The sequence below is a fragment of the Onychomys torridus genome, chromosome 14 (assembly GCF_903995425.1).
Source record: "Onychomys torridus chromosome 14, mOncTor1.1, whole genome shotgun sequence".
NCBI classification, from domain to species: domain Eukaryota; kingdom Metazoa; phylum Chordata; class Mammalia; order Rodentia; family Cricetidae; genus Onychomys; species Onychomys torridus.
The window spans coordinates 48,842,908-48,861,478 of NC_050456.1; the positions used below are offsets into that span (position 1 = coordinate 48,842,908).

General features: G+C 52.6%; 1 protein-coding gene across 3 annotated transcripts in view; it reads right to left on the reverse strand.

The window, feature by feature from the left end:
• The window catches only part of Actn1 (actinin alpha 1), a 99,457-nt gene extending 81,823 nt beyond the window's left edge, over positions 1 to 17,634 (reverse strand). For all 3 annotated transcript variants that reach the window (XM_036206160.1, XM_036206159.1, XM_036206157.1), the window contains exon 1: positions 17,076 to 17,634. In XM_036206160.1, the coding sequence (XP_036062053.1) occupies positions 17,076 to 17,180 (105 nt within the window). In that variant the 5' untranslated portion in view covers positions 17,181 to 17,634. The remainder of the gene's footprint in view (positions 1 to 17,075) is intronic.
• Between the last annotated feature and the right edge of the window lie 937 nt (positions 17,635 to 18,571).

The following is an 18,571-nucleotide window of genomic DNA, read 5'->3' on the forward strand; positions in this document are numbered from 1 at the left end:
ACAAAGGGAGATGTTCCCAGGAGCCTGGTGACCGCTTCTCATTCAGACTCTCACAGGCCCAGGATGCTGTGGGCCAGGCTGGAGAGCATGTGAGGATCTGAGGATGAGCCACCTACCACTTTCTGTTGATTCTGGTGTTGGGGAGTGGGGGGCCTTTAGTCTTACAGACCTGGTGTGGCTGTCAATCTGCTCCAACAGCCTCAGTGAGTTCTCAAAGTTTGGATTTGGGCACCTGTGTCCCCTACATTGTTGTGGGGACAAATCAAGACAGTGTTGGGGAAGCGGTCAGCAGGGACTCTGCAAGAGAGGGACATGACCACAGCAGCTCCGGACAGAGTGGAGGCCTGGAATACCTACAGAGCAGTCTCTACCCAACTGCCACACCAGGGAGGTGCTTCATCAGGGCAGGCGACAGTGGCAGGGCCAGCCCAGATTCCCAGGAGCTAGACAGAAGAGCTGCCTTGATGGAAGATGTCACTGCCAAGACCATGCTTGGTACTGGGCTGTGGCTACAACAGAACAGACAGGAGGGAGGGAGGGAGGGAAGGTCTAGAAAAGAAGTGTGGTAGGATGAAAAGCCTCCACATGGCCCCAGGCTACCCCCATTTCCACTACCTGACCCATGTGGGACTTCAGCTTCCATGACCAGACAGGGTCACCTCCTTGCTCCTTAAGAATGTGCTGGCTGGGGCTGGAGAGATGGCTCAGTGGTTAAGAGCACTAACTGTTCCTCCAGAGGACCTGGGTTCAATTCCCAGTAACCACATGGCAACTCACAACTGTGGATAACTCCAGTTCCAGGGGACCCGACACCCATGGCAAAACACCCATGTACATAAAACAGGAATGAATGAATGAATAAAAGAATGTTCTGGTCAAGAGAGAAATTCCTGGGACCTGAGGAAGTAGAGATTCAGCTCCATCTCTAAGGGACTTCCCTGTGGCAGGCAAGGCTGGAGCAGGTGCCCATCCCCAGCAGTAAGTATTTCTTTTTTTGTTTGTTTGTTTTGTTTTTGTTTTTTGAAACAGGGTTTCTCTGTAGCTTGCCTTCCCTGGAACTCACTCTGTAGCCCAGGCTGGCCTCGAACTCACAGCGATCCCCCCAACAGCAAGTATTTCATGTGCTCTGAGCAAAGGCACTCCTCAGAGCCATGTTCAGTCTCCGACAAAAAGTTGTATAAGTTGGGGCAAATGACTTAACCAAAGCCTAGGATGTTTTTGTTAATAGCGGGGTACCATTTCTCTAGAAGGTGGTTACAATGACTCACTGGCAGTGCAGGAACTGGACTCAGTACAGGACTGAGCATGTGGTAATGAGTGTGAGCTGTGATCCCCAGGACTGCTGCCACCATCACCACCACCTCCACACCGCAGTGTCCCTGCTCATGCGCAAACTCAGGGGGCCATGTCAGGAAGACTGGAGTAGAGAAGCTTGCCTGTCCATCACCACCTCTAACTTGCAGGATTCACTTGAAATGGGCCACCCCCATACTGGCCAGAAGCCCAAGAATACAGTGTGTCAGAGCTGAGTGTATCCACTCCTAGGTTCTTGAGCCCACTTGCAGGGATGGGAGAAAATGGTTCCCATGTACTCTGAATCCTTCACAAAGCCAGCCTTACAGGGAATGAAATTGGGGCAGTGTGACCCTGGCCAAATCAGACAGTCACAATGGACTTCACTTTCTTCATCCACATAATCTTCAAGGACCCTTGATTTGGCATTCTATGACTTGCTTTCTTCAAACTGCTGCAGGGTAAGGAAGGTAAGAGCAGGCTGTAAGAGCAGACAAGTGAGGAACAAGGCCACCTATCTCACACACATGCACGCACACACAGTTCTTAGATTCCACACAAAAGGTCTTGCTCTGGGGGCTGGCCAGGTTCTTAGACCCACTGAGCCCACCGGGCAGGCAGTCTCCCTCACACAGACAATGGCAGCCAAGACAACCCAGGGGTTGATTATGATATCTCTGCCTAGCGAAGGGTAGAGATTAGTCCCCATTCTTCCTTGACCCTAGATCATTCCTGCCTAGGGCATCCAGGCTAAGAGACAAAGCCAAGGCACCACGCCTAACCCCAAATAAGGCCTCACTCCGATGTCCTGGGGCAACTGGCTTCCTACTCCAGGCCACACCCTAGCCAGGCATTTCCATGGTCAGAAGGCTGGGCCTATGTCATAGAGCACTGACTTCTGGGTCTGCCTAGCAGGGAAGGACATTCACCTGGCTCTACCCACCTGGCCCTGCTCACCCTCCAGGGTGAAACTCCTGAAAACTGAATACAGAAGGTTACACAGGTAAGACTGCATAGTGGTTAGCGTCAGAGACGGGCTGGGAAGCCCAGAGGCCAATTTCAAGGTCACCTGAAGAATCTGCTTCGTAACCCACAGGGCCTGGGGATGGCTCAGTGGTTAAGAGCGCTTACTTCTCAGTTTAATTCTCAGCACCAATGTTAGACGGCTTAGAACCATCTCACTCAAGCTCCAGGAGATCTGATGCTCTCTTCTGGCACAAGTGTACATACACTCACACAGACACATGAATAAAAACAAACTGAAAACACAACAATGAGCCAAGAACCATGGCACACACCTTTAATTCCAGCACTTAGGAGGCAGAGGCAAGAGGCAGGCGGATCTCTCTGAGATCCAGCAGGCGGTCACCTAGAGAGTTCCAGGCAGCCAGAGCTACACAGGAAGACCCTGTCTCAACAGCAAACAAACAAACAGAAAAAAGGGGCCAGAAACAGAACACTGGTATGGCCCAGGCCTTGGAGATAATTCTCACGTGGTAATCCAGTCAAGACCCTGAGAACCAACCACCAACACTGAGCACCAACCACCATTCTGTGATGCAGGCTCCTGGGTTATGAGCGATGCTCAGATATGACTGGTCCAGCATGACAAGGGACACACACAGCACCAACAAAAGCCCCAAGGCCTCCCGAGGCCCTGGCACTTCGCAGCACCAATGTTCCTGTGCTGAGGGAACGGGACAGGACTCCACCAAGCAGCTCTCGGAGCTAATAGTTCAAAGAAGACAGTGTCCCAAATGCCACTCTCCAAAGTCCCAATAGGGGAAGGTGATAAGAGAACCAGGCCTTACTGGACACTATGTCTTGGCCAGCTGGAGGCCCCATGGCTCTATCTAGTCCCACACCCCAAGGGTAAGGTTGCTAAAGACAGCAGGCTAAGGTCCGCCCCTCAGGAAGAACACACATTACGCCAGCCATGGAAGGAGAAGAAAAACCGAGACCATACAGTGACTTCCTGTGAGGCCCCCAGGCTCACACAAGGGGACCAGAAACTCCCTAAGATTTTCTGAAGCAGGGATCCCAGCCAAATGCAATCATCCCAGCCTCCAGGGAGAAAGGGCAGGGTACTGTGGGAGGGGCCGGCATGGCTAGTTCCTCAGGAGAGGAATCTGGAGTGTGCAGATGGTCAGGAGGAAAACCACAGCTGGGCTATCTCCAAGGGAGCTGGGAGGTCATCGACAGCACCCTACCACCCTGTGACTGAACACAACAGGAGTGTACTAAGAGGCGTGGCCGGATCTAAACGCATCCAAGGCTCTGACCCAGTCCAGTGATGAGGATGGCTCCCAGGTACACCTATCTGAATCTGGGGAGCAAACCAGACCTCTGTCCTGAACCCAGGAAGCAACCTCGTGGCTGGAGTGGAACTGTCACTCAGACCATGACACCCAAGAGTTTCCTGCTGGATCATGGCCACCCAGACACCTGGCCAGGGGCACCCGGTGAGTCAGGGAGCCACTACTACACACAAGCTTTTGTGTGCCTTGTCTTCAGGGAGCTGGGCGCCACCTGTCAGGAAGGCTTCTAAGGACTCACACTTGCTAGGGGACTCGGGAAACATATACCTTCTATAGTCCCAGGCACCTCAGATCATTGATCCTCCAAATGTCCTCAGAGCCAAGAGTTTCGGTGACTCTCTCAGACAGTATAGCAAGGCTGCCAACAGCCTGCCAACACATCTGTCTCTTCCAGATTTCCCGCCAGCCCATCCTGGAGCTCAGGTGCCAACTGGGCAAGGCAACATAGCTAATAGTCAAGAGAAGAACGGGAAGCAGAGAAACCAGGCAGAGACAGAGGTGACATGCTTGTCATCCCCCTAGCTGTCCTCAGGGCCTGGGAAGGGGACTGACCAAGAGTGGCCTACCATGGCTCCCCACCTGTGCCATGTCCCAAAACTCTTCTGTTCATCCGAGCCCCGCCCATCAGGAGAGTCTGTCTTACAGAGTACAATTAGATTCCCAATACGCAAGTCGCCATGGTGAGGCATAAACTATGAATTCACTTGTAAGTTTGTAGTTAGATTTGCTTCACCAAGAAGTAATAAATACAGCTAGGGATGTAGCCCAGCAGCAGCTAGAATGCCAGGGATTCAATCCTCAGTATGAGCAAGCAGTGAGTATCTGGGGGTGCTAGATACTCAGAACCCCAGAGCTCAGAAACGTGATACAGGAGGGAGAGGTGGGTGGGATGTGGTTCAGTTGGTAGCATACCAGTGCACAAACCCTGCTTTCAATCCCCGTGGCTGCAGAAAACCAGGCTTGGAGGAACACACCTATAATTCCAGGGCTTGGAGGTAGAAGGAAAAGGATCAGCAGTCCAAGGTCTACTTAGGCTACATAACAACTCTAAGATACATGAAACCCTATCTCAAGCAAACAAAACAGTAAGTAAATAAATAAGGCGAGTAAGCTACTATTCTGAAAATACAATAACAAAGTGGGGTGTGGGTCCTCAAGACCCTGACCTCAGAGCCTCAGGATGGTGGGCAGGACATGAGAACAGGTAACCATAAGGCACAGAAGCCAGATGCCAAAAACATGCCTAGGAAGAAAAGAGGACGTCGAGACTGACTTCTGTCCTCCCACCAGAGGTAGGAAGCTAGGTTTACCTGTCACCTGCAAGGAGCCACAGACTTGGGCAAAGCCTCGAGGCCTCAGCTGGAAATCGGATGCAGCGCTCCAACACAGATGTGCGCAAACAGAGCAACACACATCGGACTAGGGGGGCTACGAGCTTGTCTCCAGTTTTAAAACAGGTATACGCCAGCTGCGTGGGCAGGGTTAATATGATCATACGCATTATTAATAAATACATCGAACTCAGGATACAGGTTCATGCCAACAGGGGAGCCAATGAGATTGCAGAGAATTCTGGGGCCTCAGCTCTAACGTGCCATTTCCTTAAAATAGAACTCTAAAGTCGGCATGCTCTTTGTGAACTAGCTTCAGAAACAGAAACTCTAGAGATACCTGCTGTCTCACCTGAACCTTTCGGGTCTTTCCAGAAACCCCCAGAGGCCCTTCACCTTCTGCCAGCCATCTCACCACAGGAAGCCTAAATGGAAGCCTGAGAAACACCAAGAATATGCCCAGGCCAAGCCACGGTACTATGGGTGGCTCTCGTGCTTTAGTGGGACTGGGACACATCCCCAGTCACAGTCACTGGTCTAGTATGGGAGACCTTAAGTCAGGCCTGCTCCTCAACCAGGGGCTTCTATGGAGACAGAGAAGCCTGGGAGGTTTCCCAGTCTGCCACCCTGGGTGCCTGAATGATCTTACTGCTCATGACAAGCAGCCTCAAATTTAGGGCAGTGGTAGACAGACCCAGATGCAAACACCAAACTAGCATCTCTTAATCTTTGTGGGGGAGGGGCTTTTTGGGGGGGCAGGAGGGGAGGGTTGAGACAGGGTTTCTCTGTGTTAGCTTTGGTGCCGGTCCTGGAACTCACTCTGTAGACCAGGCTGGCCTCAAACTCACAGAGATCCTCCTGCCTCTGCCTCCCAAGTGCTGGATTAAAGGCGTGTGCCACCACTGACTGCCCAGCGCATTTCTTAATTTTAAAAATAAATGTATAAAGCCAGGAGTAGTGGTGCACATCTTTAATCCCAGCACTCAGGAAGCAGAGGCTGGCAGGCCTTTGAGTTCGAGGCCAGACTGTCTACAGAGTCCCAGGACAGCCAGGGATACATAGAAAAACTCTGTTTCAAAAATCCAAACACATAAATGAATGAATGAATGGGTGTATGTCTTGATGTGTGTGTGTGTGTGTGTGTGTGTGTGTGTGTGTGTGTATTTATTTACACACAATAAAGTTAAGCACATATTTAACTACTCAGGCTATAAATTTCGTTTACAAATGCTTAACTTTAAAAAATGCATTCCGCTACCCCTGAACTTATTGTGTGCACCTGTGCACACATGTGGCGTCATTGGACGGCCTCCAGGAACGGGTTCTTTTCTTCCATTCTGTGAGTTCCAGGGACCGAACTCGGGCTGTCAGGAGTGGGCACAAGTCCGTGTACTTGCCGAGAGCCATCTCACCAGCCCCATGTTGCTCAACTTAAATTTAAAAAAAGAAGAAGAGGAGAGTGATGATGTCACTCTGGTCTACTATGCACAAGGTGCTAGATCCCATTCCAGGACCATGGAACTGAACAGTTAAAGGGGGGAAGGTGTCACAGAATGAAGAGAGTGGGTAAGCAAGCTCAGGTCCTCATGTGTACAAAGACACCTCTAGCCCTGGCCAAAGTAACCCAAAGGGCAGGAAACAGGGATCCGAGCCCAGTTCCCGCCTCCAGGAAAACACATTCATGTGCCTCCTCCTCATCCCAGCTCCCAGAGCTGAGTCTGGAAAAGCACTTTGGGTTCCTGGAAAGAAAGGCCCTTCGGAAATATCGGGAACTCGGCTGGAAGGTGCCATTATTTATTATCTGGAGGATGTCTGTGGTGTTTGAAGAGAACCACTCCACCTTCAAAGCCAAGGCTACAGCCAAAAATAACAGAGGGGCTGCTGGCAGCCAGAGACACAAAGGGCCCTGTGCTTGGCAACTTTCCCTCCATCCCCAGACCACAAGCTGTACGGTCAGTCTCTCCATGGGATACGAGACAGGACCTCTCCACATGCAAGACAGGAGGTTTCTTGTCCAATATGGAAAGACAAGATACATCCAGACATCTGCCTGAGGGAGGCCACTCACCTCCAGGTTCCTTCCCCTGTGATATTTCACTTACAGAGGACTAGGGAGAAAAATGGAATCCAGCACCAACCCATCTTTCTCCCATCATATCCACTTCTGCAGATGGCTTTCAAAGAAATTCTTAGGAGGGCAACTTTCCCTGGAGGAGCCCATAGCCACATTTGATCATGCCCCGCCTCTTTCTGAGATTCTGCTTTGAGAAACCCACACCGCCCATGCTCTCAGGTGCATCTTACTTCTGAGCACCTTTCCTTCTCTTAATCCTCATGTTTCAACCTATACTAAAATATCTTCAGAAGCTGGGCATGGTAGCTCACATCTATAACGTGCCTATAATTCCAGCACTCAGGAGACTGAGGCAGGAGAATTGCTGCCCATTTGTGGCCAGAGTGAGCTATACAAGGAGTTCCAGGTCAGCCTGGGCTACAGAGAAAAACCTGTCTCAAACAACTAAAAGAAATAAATCTACAAGCCCTGGCCTGGCAACACAATCCTATGGCCTGCAACCCTACTCCAGACAGCCCCACAGGCCCCAACCACCAAGCAGGAGTCACAAGGTAACAGAAGAGGCACTCCCCCGGACTGACTGCCTTTCCACCCAGAAGAAGCTTGGGGCCTCTGGTTTAAGTCCTACGATGTTCAATGTTGGAGCTCAAAATGACACTGTCCTCTGGCAGGTGTTCTTAGCCAGGCCCAGAAAAGTCCAGTCCTGTCATGCTAAAAGCCAGCCTAAGCCCCCACACCTTTGTGCACAGTACTCTCATGGCTTTAAGTATGGACTCCTACACTCAAAATAACCTTAATGAGCCCTGCTGCCTGGAGCAAAGCCTTCCTGGTCCCCCAGGTGAATGCAAACAAAGGGCAGACCAGTTGAGAGCAGGAAGCTGCAGGGATGGGCTGCTGAACCCCAAAGCAGGGGAGGCCACTCCCTAAAAGCTGGAGTCAGGGCTAGGAACAGTTTGGGGGTGCACAAGGTGACCACTGGCACTCCCACTACCTTTCCAACTAAGAAAAGTCACTTCAGAAGTGTCCCTATCAGCCAGGCTCCGTCAGTCCAAGATTTTCATCAAAATTCACCCTAAATGTTGTGTCTAAGACCTAGGTAAAGTCACCTGACTTTCCTGAGTCTTGCTTTCTCTACCCTAAAATGGAGATTCGTCCTCACAAGTTCGCTCATCGCCATTAATGGCAAGAAATCACATCATGATTAATACAAAAGTATAAATGTGAAAAACCATGAATCATAAAATAAGCACTTGATTACACACCACCCTGAGTTATTATCCACTCACATTTAAGACTAAAGCCTCGGGCGTTGGTGGCACACGCCTTTAAAATCAGCACTCAGGAGGCAGAGGCAGGTGGATCTTTTGGAGTTTGAGGCCAGCCTGGTCTACAACGTGAGATCCAGGAAAGGCACAAAGCTACAGAGAAACCCTGTCTCGAAAAACCAAAAAAAAGAAAAGAAAAAAAAGAAAAGACTAAAGCCTCAGTTAAAACACAAGCGCCTTGACAGCAGAGGGTGTGTCTGCACATATGGTTAAAATCAGAATTCTAAAGTTCATCTGCCTAACTGTGTTCATAACCCACGATACTGACTAGTCAGTCAGCTCCTGGGCAGGTTACTTCTCCGGGTCTCAATTGCCCCATCTAGCAAAATATACTAACAGTGCCTTCCTCAAAGACTTGTGCAGACCAAGGTCATCTAAATCATTTAGCCTTTAATCATCATGAACCATTGGTCCCTTTACTTACTTGGAGAACCAAAATACTGTTAATAAATACTAGTTGGTTGAGTGATGAAAAACAGACCGTTCTCCTAGCCAATCTGCCTTCAAGAATCTTCTCTTTCCTCCCCCAGGAGATGGGCAGTGTTTACATTTCCCTCTCGGTATCTTGGCCTTCTGAAATGCTTCAAACCAAAATGAACAACTGGGTCTGCATGTCCAGCCCTTTCTCTGTGAGCCTGGGAGCAGGTCACTTTGTAAGTTCAGGTCATTCTAGGAAGAATGACCATCCCACATCTCTGCTCCCTGCTGCTGGGAATGCTAACAGAGGCCACTGATGGAACATGGCTGACTTACAGTCTGGCATGCAAGGATGCCTCCATGTCCTCCACCCTGGACCTTTTGGGACACAGGCTTGGAGATGCCTCTGTTCCCTCTTGGAGTGGAGAGCAAATCACAGCCCCATGAGAAGAGGCCCATGGTAGCCAAGGACCAAGCAGGCAGTTTCCAGGGGAACAGCATCCCTGGAAACACATCTACGCCCAGTTTCCATCCTCACTGCCTTTTATTCTCCTCCCACCTCTGTAGTGGGCTAAGTCACCTACCCACTATTGCTAGGCAACTTCCCAGGGAAGTGCGGCTGCCTCTCCAGCCCATGCCTGCCTCGGACCCTGAGGAAAGCTGCCCTTGCTGCTGACCCTGGGGATGACAAAAGGCAAGAAGTAAGAAGGGACTACAGTCCAGCAGGGTTTCATATTTGAACATCCCCAGGACTCTCTCACAAGTCAGGCAGGGACTTGGGAAGATAAGAAAAGCCACCTTTCTGCCCCAGCCCTGTTCTCCTGTGCTTATGTGTCATATATTCTCAAGACAGTTTCCAAGAGCAGGCCGATCACACTCTACAGTAACGTTTCTCGTCAGGCGGCGGCGGCGCACGCCTTTGATCCCAGCACTCGGGAGGCAGAGCCAGGCAGATCTCTGAGTTCAAGGCCAGCCTGGTCTACAGAGCGAGATCCACGACAGGCACCAAAAACAACACAGAGAAACCCTGTCTCGGGGGGAAAAAAAAAAAAAGAAAAAGAGAAAAGAAAAAAGAAAAAGAAATGCTTCTCTTCCTGATGACTCTTCAGCCCTTCTACCATGGTTCATGGCTCCAAATCCCACCTTAGGAGCAGATAGCGGGGGGTGGGGGGGGGGGGGTGGGGTTGCACAAGTAAGGATGCCATCCTAACTCCCGTGACAGCATTCACATTTGGGAGGGTAGGATGACAGGCATCTGTCAACTTCTTCCTTACATTAGTCTTTTCTTGGATTTTTCAAAATTGAGACCTACCTCCCATCACATCAGGGTCACCATTTTTGCAATGCACAATCCAGGAATTCTGAATCTATTCACAAGGCCATGCATCCATCACCACTGTCTAATTCCAGAACATGTCCACCCCTGGGGTTTTATTTGCATACATCCATCTTTGCTTCATGTTCCTACGCGCACAGACTATTTTATAAGTGGCGCGGCAAAGCAAACAGCAGAGGGGGGTGGGGTGGAACCACCAGCTTCGGATCCTAAAGTCACTGTCGCCCTGACCTTGAGATCTTGAAAAGGTCAGAGAGTTCTCCACCTGTGAAATGTCATAGCAGTAGGGCCCAACTCACAGGAACACATATGCACACAGGCCCTCAGGATAGCTACGGTAGGCCAGAAGTCCTCGACCCAAAAGTCCTGTGAAATACCCGCCACCCCCAGTCAATAGAAGCCATGAGAGAAGACCTGAGGAACTCTCTGTCCCCTCAAGGTTCCTTGCCTGGGTCAGGGCCAGGTTTGAGTGAGCACAAACCTGAACTGGAGAGTATGTAGGACTGCACTGACCCCAGTAGCACTGGTATATGGGGGCTACAAGGCTTCCTCTGCCTGTGGCCTCTGGGCCATGACCTCTCTGAGGAGCTGCAGACTAAAACTGTTAAACCACCTCTAGTGGAAAGGCTGTAGAACCTGCCAAGATTTCACTTTGGCACGGTCTCACTATAGCCTTTGCATGGCCTGGAACTCACCACACAGACCAGGCTGACAGATGTACCTGCCTCTGTCTCCTAAGTGCTGCGATTAAAGGCATGCGCCCCACACCTGGCCCTGCCAGTATTCTTGCGGAATAAATGAGGCCAGCTCACAGGGCTGCTCCTGCAGAGATGTGAGGCCACTGGCCATCTCAAGAGGAGAACAAGCAGAGACAGGAGAGCAGGTGATGTCTGGCTGCATGTCGGACTGAGGATCACTGAGGCTGTCTGGCTGGGATGACCCCAACAGTACCTGAAGAGGTATGGGCCTTAAGAGCCTGACCAGTGTGACCTGCTTGGACAGCCTGGCCTAACCATCACTCTCAGAAAGTGAAGGACTGGGGATTGGGTAGGGTAGCCAAGTTGGTAGAATGCTTGCCCACCATGCATGCAACTCTTCAGAGTTCAATTCCCAGCACCACAGTGTATGCTGTTATGTATCGATACGCCTAGCACTTAGAACGGGGAGGCAGGAGGTCATTCCCAGCTACACAGAAAATTCCAGGCCAGCCTGAGCTACATGAGACTCTGTCCCCTCCCTCTCCTGGGGCGGGGGGGGAGAAAAGGGGAAGAAAGGAAAGAGGGAAGTCGGGTGAGGTCAAGGCCAAATGAAGATCCACACTCAGAGAGAAAGAACACTGAGAGGGTGTCCCCAATACCCGACTCTTGGTGCCTTGCTCTGCCCTCCCAAGCCTCTCATCCATCTCGACCTTTCTGAATCCTGCAGCATGCTCAGTTTCCCAGCAGAAACCTTTCTGTATACCCTTTTTCAAACTACACATGCAGGACGCCGTCTCCACCCCAGGCTGTGTGCAAGCTCCGTCCCTACCACGGCCTCAAGGTCGGTCAGCCACTCACTCCATCAGCTAGGACTGACACAGCCCGGCATTATGACTTCGGGTCTTTCTGGTCTCCTCTCCACCTCACCTGTGGTTGTCCTGACCCACAAGGCAGCACACCCAGGGTTTTCACTTAACACTCCGGAACTGGTTCCGGTTGTCATCTTAACAGTCTGACTGCATCAAGAACTGGACTCTTCCCAGGAGCCACACATTAGTACATCTGTGACCAGGTCATAGCTCAGGCTGGGGCCATCCACTCCAGCTCTAGACCCACAGAGAGTACCACATCTCATGTAACAAGCCCTCAAGCCCAATTTCTGGTCTGTGGCCAGGTGCCCAGCGCCAGGCCTTTTTAGAGAGGGTGGGGAGGTAGCAGCCTTGAAGTGCCTCTCAAAGCCTGCCTCAAGGAAGAGATCCCTCCGGAAGATATTGACCATGTACCCTTCAGGAGCCCAGCAGCATCTTCTTTCTACAAACCCACCTCTAGTGTCTCATTGTTGGACACTCGGGGTTTTCGGGCCACAAGCCAGGACTTCTCACACCTGCCTGGTCTGGGGCCAGCTGGCACCTGGGGCCTGATGGCCCAACCCTTCCCTCCCCCACTTCTCCTTCAGGTTTTATCCATTGCTTAACCAATGGGGCACCTGTTCCCAGTCTACCCACGTGGAGCAGGGTTTGGAGAGGAAAGAGTTACATCAAGTGAGCTTGGGGAAGGTGCTGGAAGATGTGAGGGCAGGGTAAATTCCTGGGCTAAATGGCTCTTAAAGGACATTCATTCTGTGTGTGTCCTTCTTGTACTATAACACAATGACACAAGTTTTGAGTATTTTTTTTTCCTGTTTTTTTTCCCCCAGGGGCAGGAGAAAGAGGCTTTGAGACAGGGTCTCATTATGTAGACCAAGGTGGCCTAGAATTCACTAAGTAGTTCCAAGATGGCACAGCTAGTCAATGAAGGAACCAACACTTTCACACACACACACACACACACACACACACACACACACACACAGAGTGCACATTTATTGGCAGAAGCTGGAGCCAGGATGCAGGTCTAGGATTGGGTCTTTATTTAGAAACAGAGCATCCACGTCCTCAAGCAGCAGCCTCAACCAAGTCCTATCCCTGTGCTCAGCACCAGAAATGCAGCAAAGAACAGGATAGCCTGGGTCCTTGGCACCCACACAGACCTGTCACAGGTACTAGGCAGTCAAGAGGACAGAAAAGGATGGCCCTGAGGGTAGCCCTGATTTGGGATGTTTAGTCCCTCCTAGGTAAACCCATCCATTCAAGCCCTTTCACTCCCTTTGGAAATGCTGGGTAAGCTCCCATGAGATGGTCCAGCTACCCAGAAAACAGTGTGAATGAGGTGGCCTGTCTCTCTGAGGCCCAGCCTGCCCCTGGTGCAGCATTGGGATCCGGGGCTTCTTATCCACACCCATTTTCATTTATCCCCCCAATGCTGCTCTGTTTCAACAGCCACTCGCTCAACAAGTATTGATTAGATGTCTTATTGTGAAAAGCCCCAGGGCTGCCTGCCACCTGTGGGAATGCGCGATCACTCAGAACCTCCAAGACTTCAGAGAGGAGAATATAGTTAAACAGCAGGACCACCTCCTCACATCTCAAGTTAAAACTGCATCAGCTAGTTTTTCCAAATATGGAGCCCAAAGCTGAAAGGAGCTGGCCCAAGGTCACAGTGAGAGGACAGGTCCAGGACCTAACACCAAGTCAATATTCTCTCTAGCCCGTGTGACTTCTGTGCACATACATTTTAGGGTGTGGTGAGATCTCTGTGAGGGAACACAGAAAAGGCCTTTGATCATCACGAAAAGAACTGTCTCGGGAGAGAAAGATGGCTTCAGACCTCAGCCTGGAAGTCAGAAAGGCGATCAGAGCTGCATCTCCTCCAGTCCACAGGTTCTGTGCCACAGCGGCATTTGGAAGTATGCGGACCAGCCAAGAACTCTGCCCCAAAGCATTCTTTGGAGAAGGGTTATAAGCACAGCCATCCCACCCCCTTTGGCTCCTTGAGTCATACCTCCTGCCTGCTAGCTCAGGCTTCTACCTGCATCCACCTCCACCAAGGAAGCAGTTCCTACCACATCATTTCATAGGAACCGGTAAGAGCTGGAAGGAGGGAGTCTCGGTAGGGCAGAAAGAAACACATCGGGTTCTATCTTACTCAGAGTTTCATGACCAACATCTAGAACTCAACCAAGCTCACAGTCAGTGCTCACAAGCATTTGTGGAACTGTATCTAGAAAAAGCCAGGAGCTGGAGAGATGGTTCAGTCACTAAGGGACTTTCTGCCCAAGCATTAAGTACCTAATCCAATCTCTAGCACCCACATAAAAAGTTGGGTACAGTGGCACATGCTTGTAACCCCAGCAGTGGCAGGGGCAGAGAGACAGACAAATCCCTGGAGTTTGCTGGCCATCCAGACTGGCTGAGTCAAGAGCTCCAGGTTCAGTGAGAGACCTTGTTTTCAAAAATAAAATGGAGAGTTGGTCAGGTGTGGAGACAAATGCATGTGGTATCTCTGTGAGTTTGAGGCCAGCCTGTTCTACATTGCAGAGTTCCAGGTTAGCCAGGGCAAGACATAGAGAGACTCTATCTCAATAAATAAAATGGAGAGTGACTCAGGAAGACACCAGACACCAGCCTCTAGCCACCACACAGGCATACCCACACATAAACCACACAGAGAGAGCCGACAGAAGGAAATGACTTGCCCACAGTCTCACCAACAGCCATGCTGCACCAGGGCTAAGCTAAAAAAAAAAGCAGGCTCTCCTCTGCCTCCTGTGATGTAGCCTTTGACTCCAACTGCACATGCCCCCTCAGCTCTCCCCTGCCTCCTTCAGCCCTGTTCCCTTGTGGGCAATGGTCCCATATAACACCCTCTCCGTTCCCAGTCCATAGAAAGAATAGCAAAACCTACAAGATGCTGCTCTGCCTTAAGAAATGGTTCCTCTGTGTATCCTGAGAACTAGGCAGGGCCAAAATTCTGCAGGCAGGGAAACTGAATTTCACGAAAGGCTACACAGAGAATGGATGGCCTGGGCCACAACCTTGGACCAGGTTTTCCAAGTCAAAAGCAGAGGGCCTTCTGTGAGGCCCCCACTATCAACCCAAGCAGATACGGATTCCCAGATACCAAAACCCTCCTGCCTGGGATGTCAGACCTAGCTCCCTTCCCATCCTTCCTCCAGCTTCCTCCAGCTACCTCCCGGTCCACCACACACCAGCCCCCAGGCCCAGCTACTTCTCTCTTATCCTGGTTTACTCCTCCTTACATGTGTCTAGCTCACAGAGCTGCTGGGATCTACGAGATAGAACAGGTACTATGCTGGCACACATTAGCCAACATCAGCCTACCTGTGTGACATATGCCCAGAGATGACCAAATTCCCTAGATGGTCTCATCCTCCCAGGTCAGAGTTCGGGAATCTATCAATCTATCCAACCTCACTGAATACGTTCATTTAGTCATTCATTCTTTACTACTGAGTGAACACAGACCCAAGACTCAGTGTCTGGATGCCAGGAAGGAGTCCCACAGCCCTCACTGGGTCGGGCTCTCCAGCAGCTCCATCACTCTTGTCTCTCTGTGAACCCCTGAAAGGGACTTCTATTCTCCATGGAAGATCCCAAGATTTCCACCATTGCGATCCCAGCCCTCCTGATCATCTTGAGAAAGTTTTGGGGGTTTTGGTGTTTTTTTATTGGTTTTTTGCTTTCTGTTTCTTTTTTTGAAAGAGAACTGAGCAGAGGAGTGAGATCCCTTGTCTTCCGTGGGGAGTCTCCCATCAGTTCACCCCGTTTTCTCCTCCACCAGCCGTTCCAGGAAATAACACTACTCAGTGAGTAAAACAGGGAGAAAGACCCTCAGCCCTCAGCGCCAGAAGAGGGGGAGGGGGGCGGACAGGAAGAGGGCGGCGTCTTTAAGCTACCAATACATTACAAAGAAGTCAGTTCAAAGCCAAGGGACTCTCTTAAGTCGATGTTGCTGTAGGAGACAGGGGCAGGGCCCCAGGTCGCCTGCTTAAGGAAGCCCATTGTGGTGTGTTTTAAATTACCTCTGCTTGTCTGATGATGTGAGCAAAAGGGGCACCGTTTCAGGGCTTAGGATTCCTGAGTGAGCTAATACAGGATGCCTTTAGTTGAAGGAAAAAAAAAAAACTTCAGTCGGCTCTCTAAACTCCCCCCCCCCTTTAAGTTTAAAAAAGGGAATGAATGTTACCATTTTTGGACATGAGCATTCTCCCTTAAGCCCAGCCCTAACCACACTATCCAGAGGGACGCGCCATCCTGTCCCCCCCCCCATACCCAGATCACGAAAGGGGGGGGTATGAAATGGGGAGGAACTGGACGGGAATGGGAGGGGGTTCAGGGTACGTGGCTGTCTAGGGAAAGGGCTCGCTGCGCAGGCAGGAAGCCGCAGCAGGGTTAATACCCTCCCCCCCCCCCCCCCCACCCCACCCCCCGCCAAAAGTGGTTTCTGACCTCTTCCTACCACTAGCCATTACACTCGGGACCCGTCGCCAATTCCCCAGCCCAGACCGGGCAGCCGATCCTGAACCTCGCTTGATGGCGTCTAGGACACAGCTCGTGGCTAAGCAGGGATCCTCAGAGAAGGACCTCAAATATCTCCTGAGACTGTCCCTCACCCCGGAGCCCCTCAGCTCAAACTCGCGTTTCACCAGGAAAAGAGCGAGTCGGTGGGGCAGAACGCAGACGCGAGGCTTGCAGCCACCAGCTCACCGAGTTAAGCAATAAAACGGTTCACCGTCCTGACCCCGCCCCCACAGGGCCCTGGGGAGCCCGCGAACGCCCCCCCCCCCGATTTTTCTCGGCCCCAGCCACACTCCAGCACGTCCACTTCCAGGTAGATGTCGAGGCGGCCGCCAAACCCTCCCGCACCCGCTCTGCTGACTGTCTGCCGACCCGGCTAGGGGCGCAGAGTCCGGGGCAGCTCGCCCCTACGGTACAGAGCCCCAGGGGCGGCCCAGGAAGCGCGCTGCCACCGCACGCCATATGGAGGCGCCAGGACGGAGGGAAGGAAGGGGAAAATCGATCCCGAGAAAGCAGCCATGGAGCCGAAGTCTCAGCCCCAGCCTCTGGAGCACCGCCCCCACGCCCTGCCCACGCCGGCAAGGTTTCGGCAGCAGCGGGGTGGCCTAGACCACCCGCCCCGAGGCGACCAGCCCGCCGGCGGGGCCACCTCCCCGCGCGGCGGCTTGCCGTTCGCGGGCTACAGGGCAGGGGTGCTCCCCTCTTCCGCCCGGTGTCTGTAACCCAATACCCCACCTCACAGTGGCCGCGCTGTCCCCGCCTCCGCTCTTGCGCGCCGGGAACTGGTTTCCAGCCGGGAGCCTAGGAGTGCGGCGGGCAGAGGGGATCGGGACTCGGGGATGCGGCGGGTGGGGGTAGCTGCTAACCTTCCTCTGCTGCTTCTCCCAGGCTGGATCCAGGAGCAGGTCCCGATCCCAGTCCTCTTCGGGCTGCATGTAGTCGTTGGTCTGCTGGGAATCATAATGGTCCATGATGGTGCGCGCGTGCTAGGGGCTGGATTTTTTTTTTTTTTTCCTCCACCTTCTCTCCAGGCGACGGCAGCTGCTGCCCGGGCGTGGGGAGGGAGTCGGCAGGGCTGGGCTGGGCTGGGCTGGCGGGGCCGGGCTCGCTCCCCTGAGCCCGCTTCCGCCGCGGCTCTGCTAGCGGAGGCTGCTGAGGCTGCTGACGCCGGCGGCTGGAGCTCACGGACTGCCTTCCCGGGGCGCGCGCTCCGACCTAATCTCCACGCACACTGCGCTCAGTGAACACTCGCGCTGCCGGAGCCGAGGCGGGCGGGGGCGGGGAGAAGGGGCAGAGCCCTCCCGAGGTTCTCCATTGGCCAGGCCGAGTTGCCCAAACTTCCCCCCAGCGCCTCTCATTGGGAATTCCTGGCATCCGTCAGGCGGGTCCCTGTGCAAGTAGGTGGACCGGGCGGCCCCCTCCGGGCGCGCACGCCACCGCCCACTCCCTGGGTTCCCACTCCCCCGCAGCTCATGTGACACCACCTTAAGCTGAACCGGAGTAGAGCCGGGGGACGCCTCCCGGAGCTCAGGGACCAAACAGCACTGAGCTCTGGAGTCGCGGGAGTCGCCGAGGATTGGCCCGGTTCCCTGCCGGCGGGAAGGCCTGGAACTTGGGCGCACCGGTGTTTCTGAGGTCCCACGAGAGCTCCGAACCCCAGATCTGCTAGGGGAAACCCGAGACGTATTTCGTTTTCTCTTTCTCGGGGAACCTGGGTCCGGACAAGTCAGTACCCTGGAAAGGGGTGGCGAGGGCCTACAGTAAAAAGGAATTTCCTGATTCCAGCACCGCTCCCGTCCCGCCCCTTGGGACCTGGCTGATCCCTGCCCTGCCGGAGCCAGGTTTGTGACCAGCCAACAATTCTCAGGCCACTGAGCGTCCCCACCTCGCCAAGGGTCCTTTGGATATTTCTCTAGGGCCGGGGGCACTGGCCCGCTGCAGGTTTCATGGGTGGCAGCTGGGCTGCCTGGCTTTCTAGGCTCCCGGGCAGGTATGCCCGGGTGGACTGGCACACACTGAAGCTACCTTCTGGAGGCCAGTGTCCTCTTTCCCAACCGCTTCTCCAGCTTCCTTACATCTTCCTGAAAACTAGGAAGGGCCCTGAAATCATCTACCTATACCATGATCCTTCCAAATACATATACCTGACAGATGTGGACACAGACTCAAAGAGCTGAGCTGGGCGAGAGACTTAGCAGACATGGACTCTACAAGTCCAATCTTTATCTAACCTTGTGCCTGACAGAATCTTTCTGTCCTCAGAGGAGGAAGAAATTTCTGAGCGCAAGAAACAAACTAAACTGCTTAGTGCCGGGCGCTACTCTCTGGGCTCAGTAAAGGGAGGTGGAAATTTGTTGGTCCA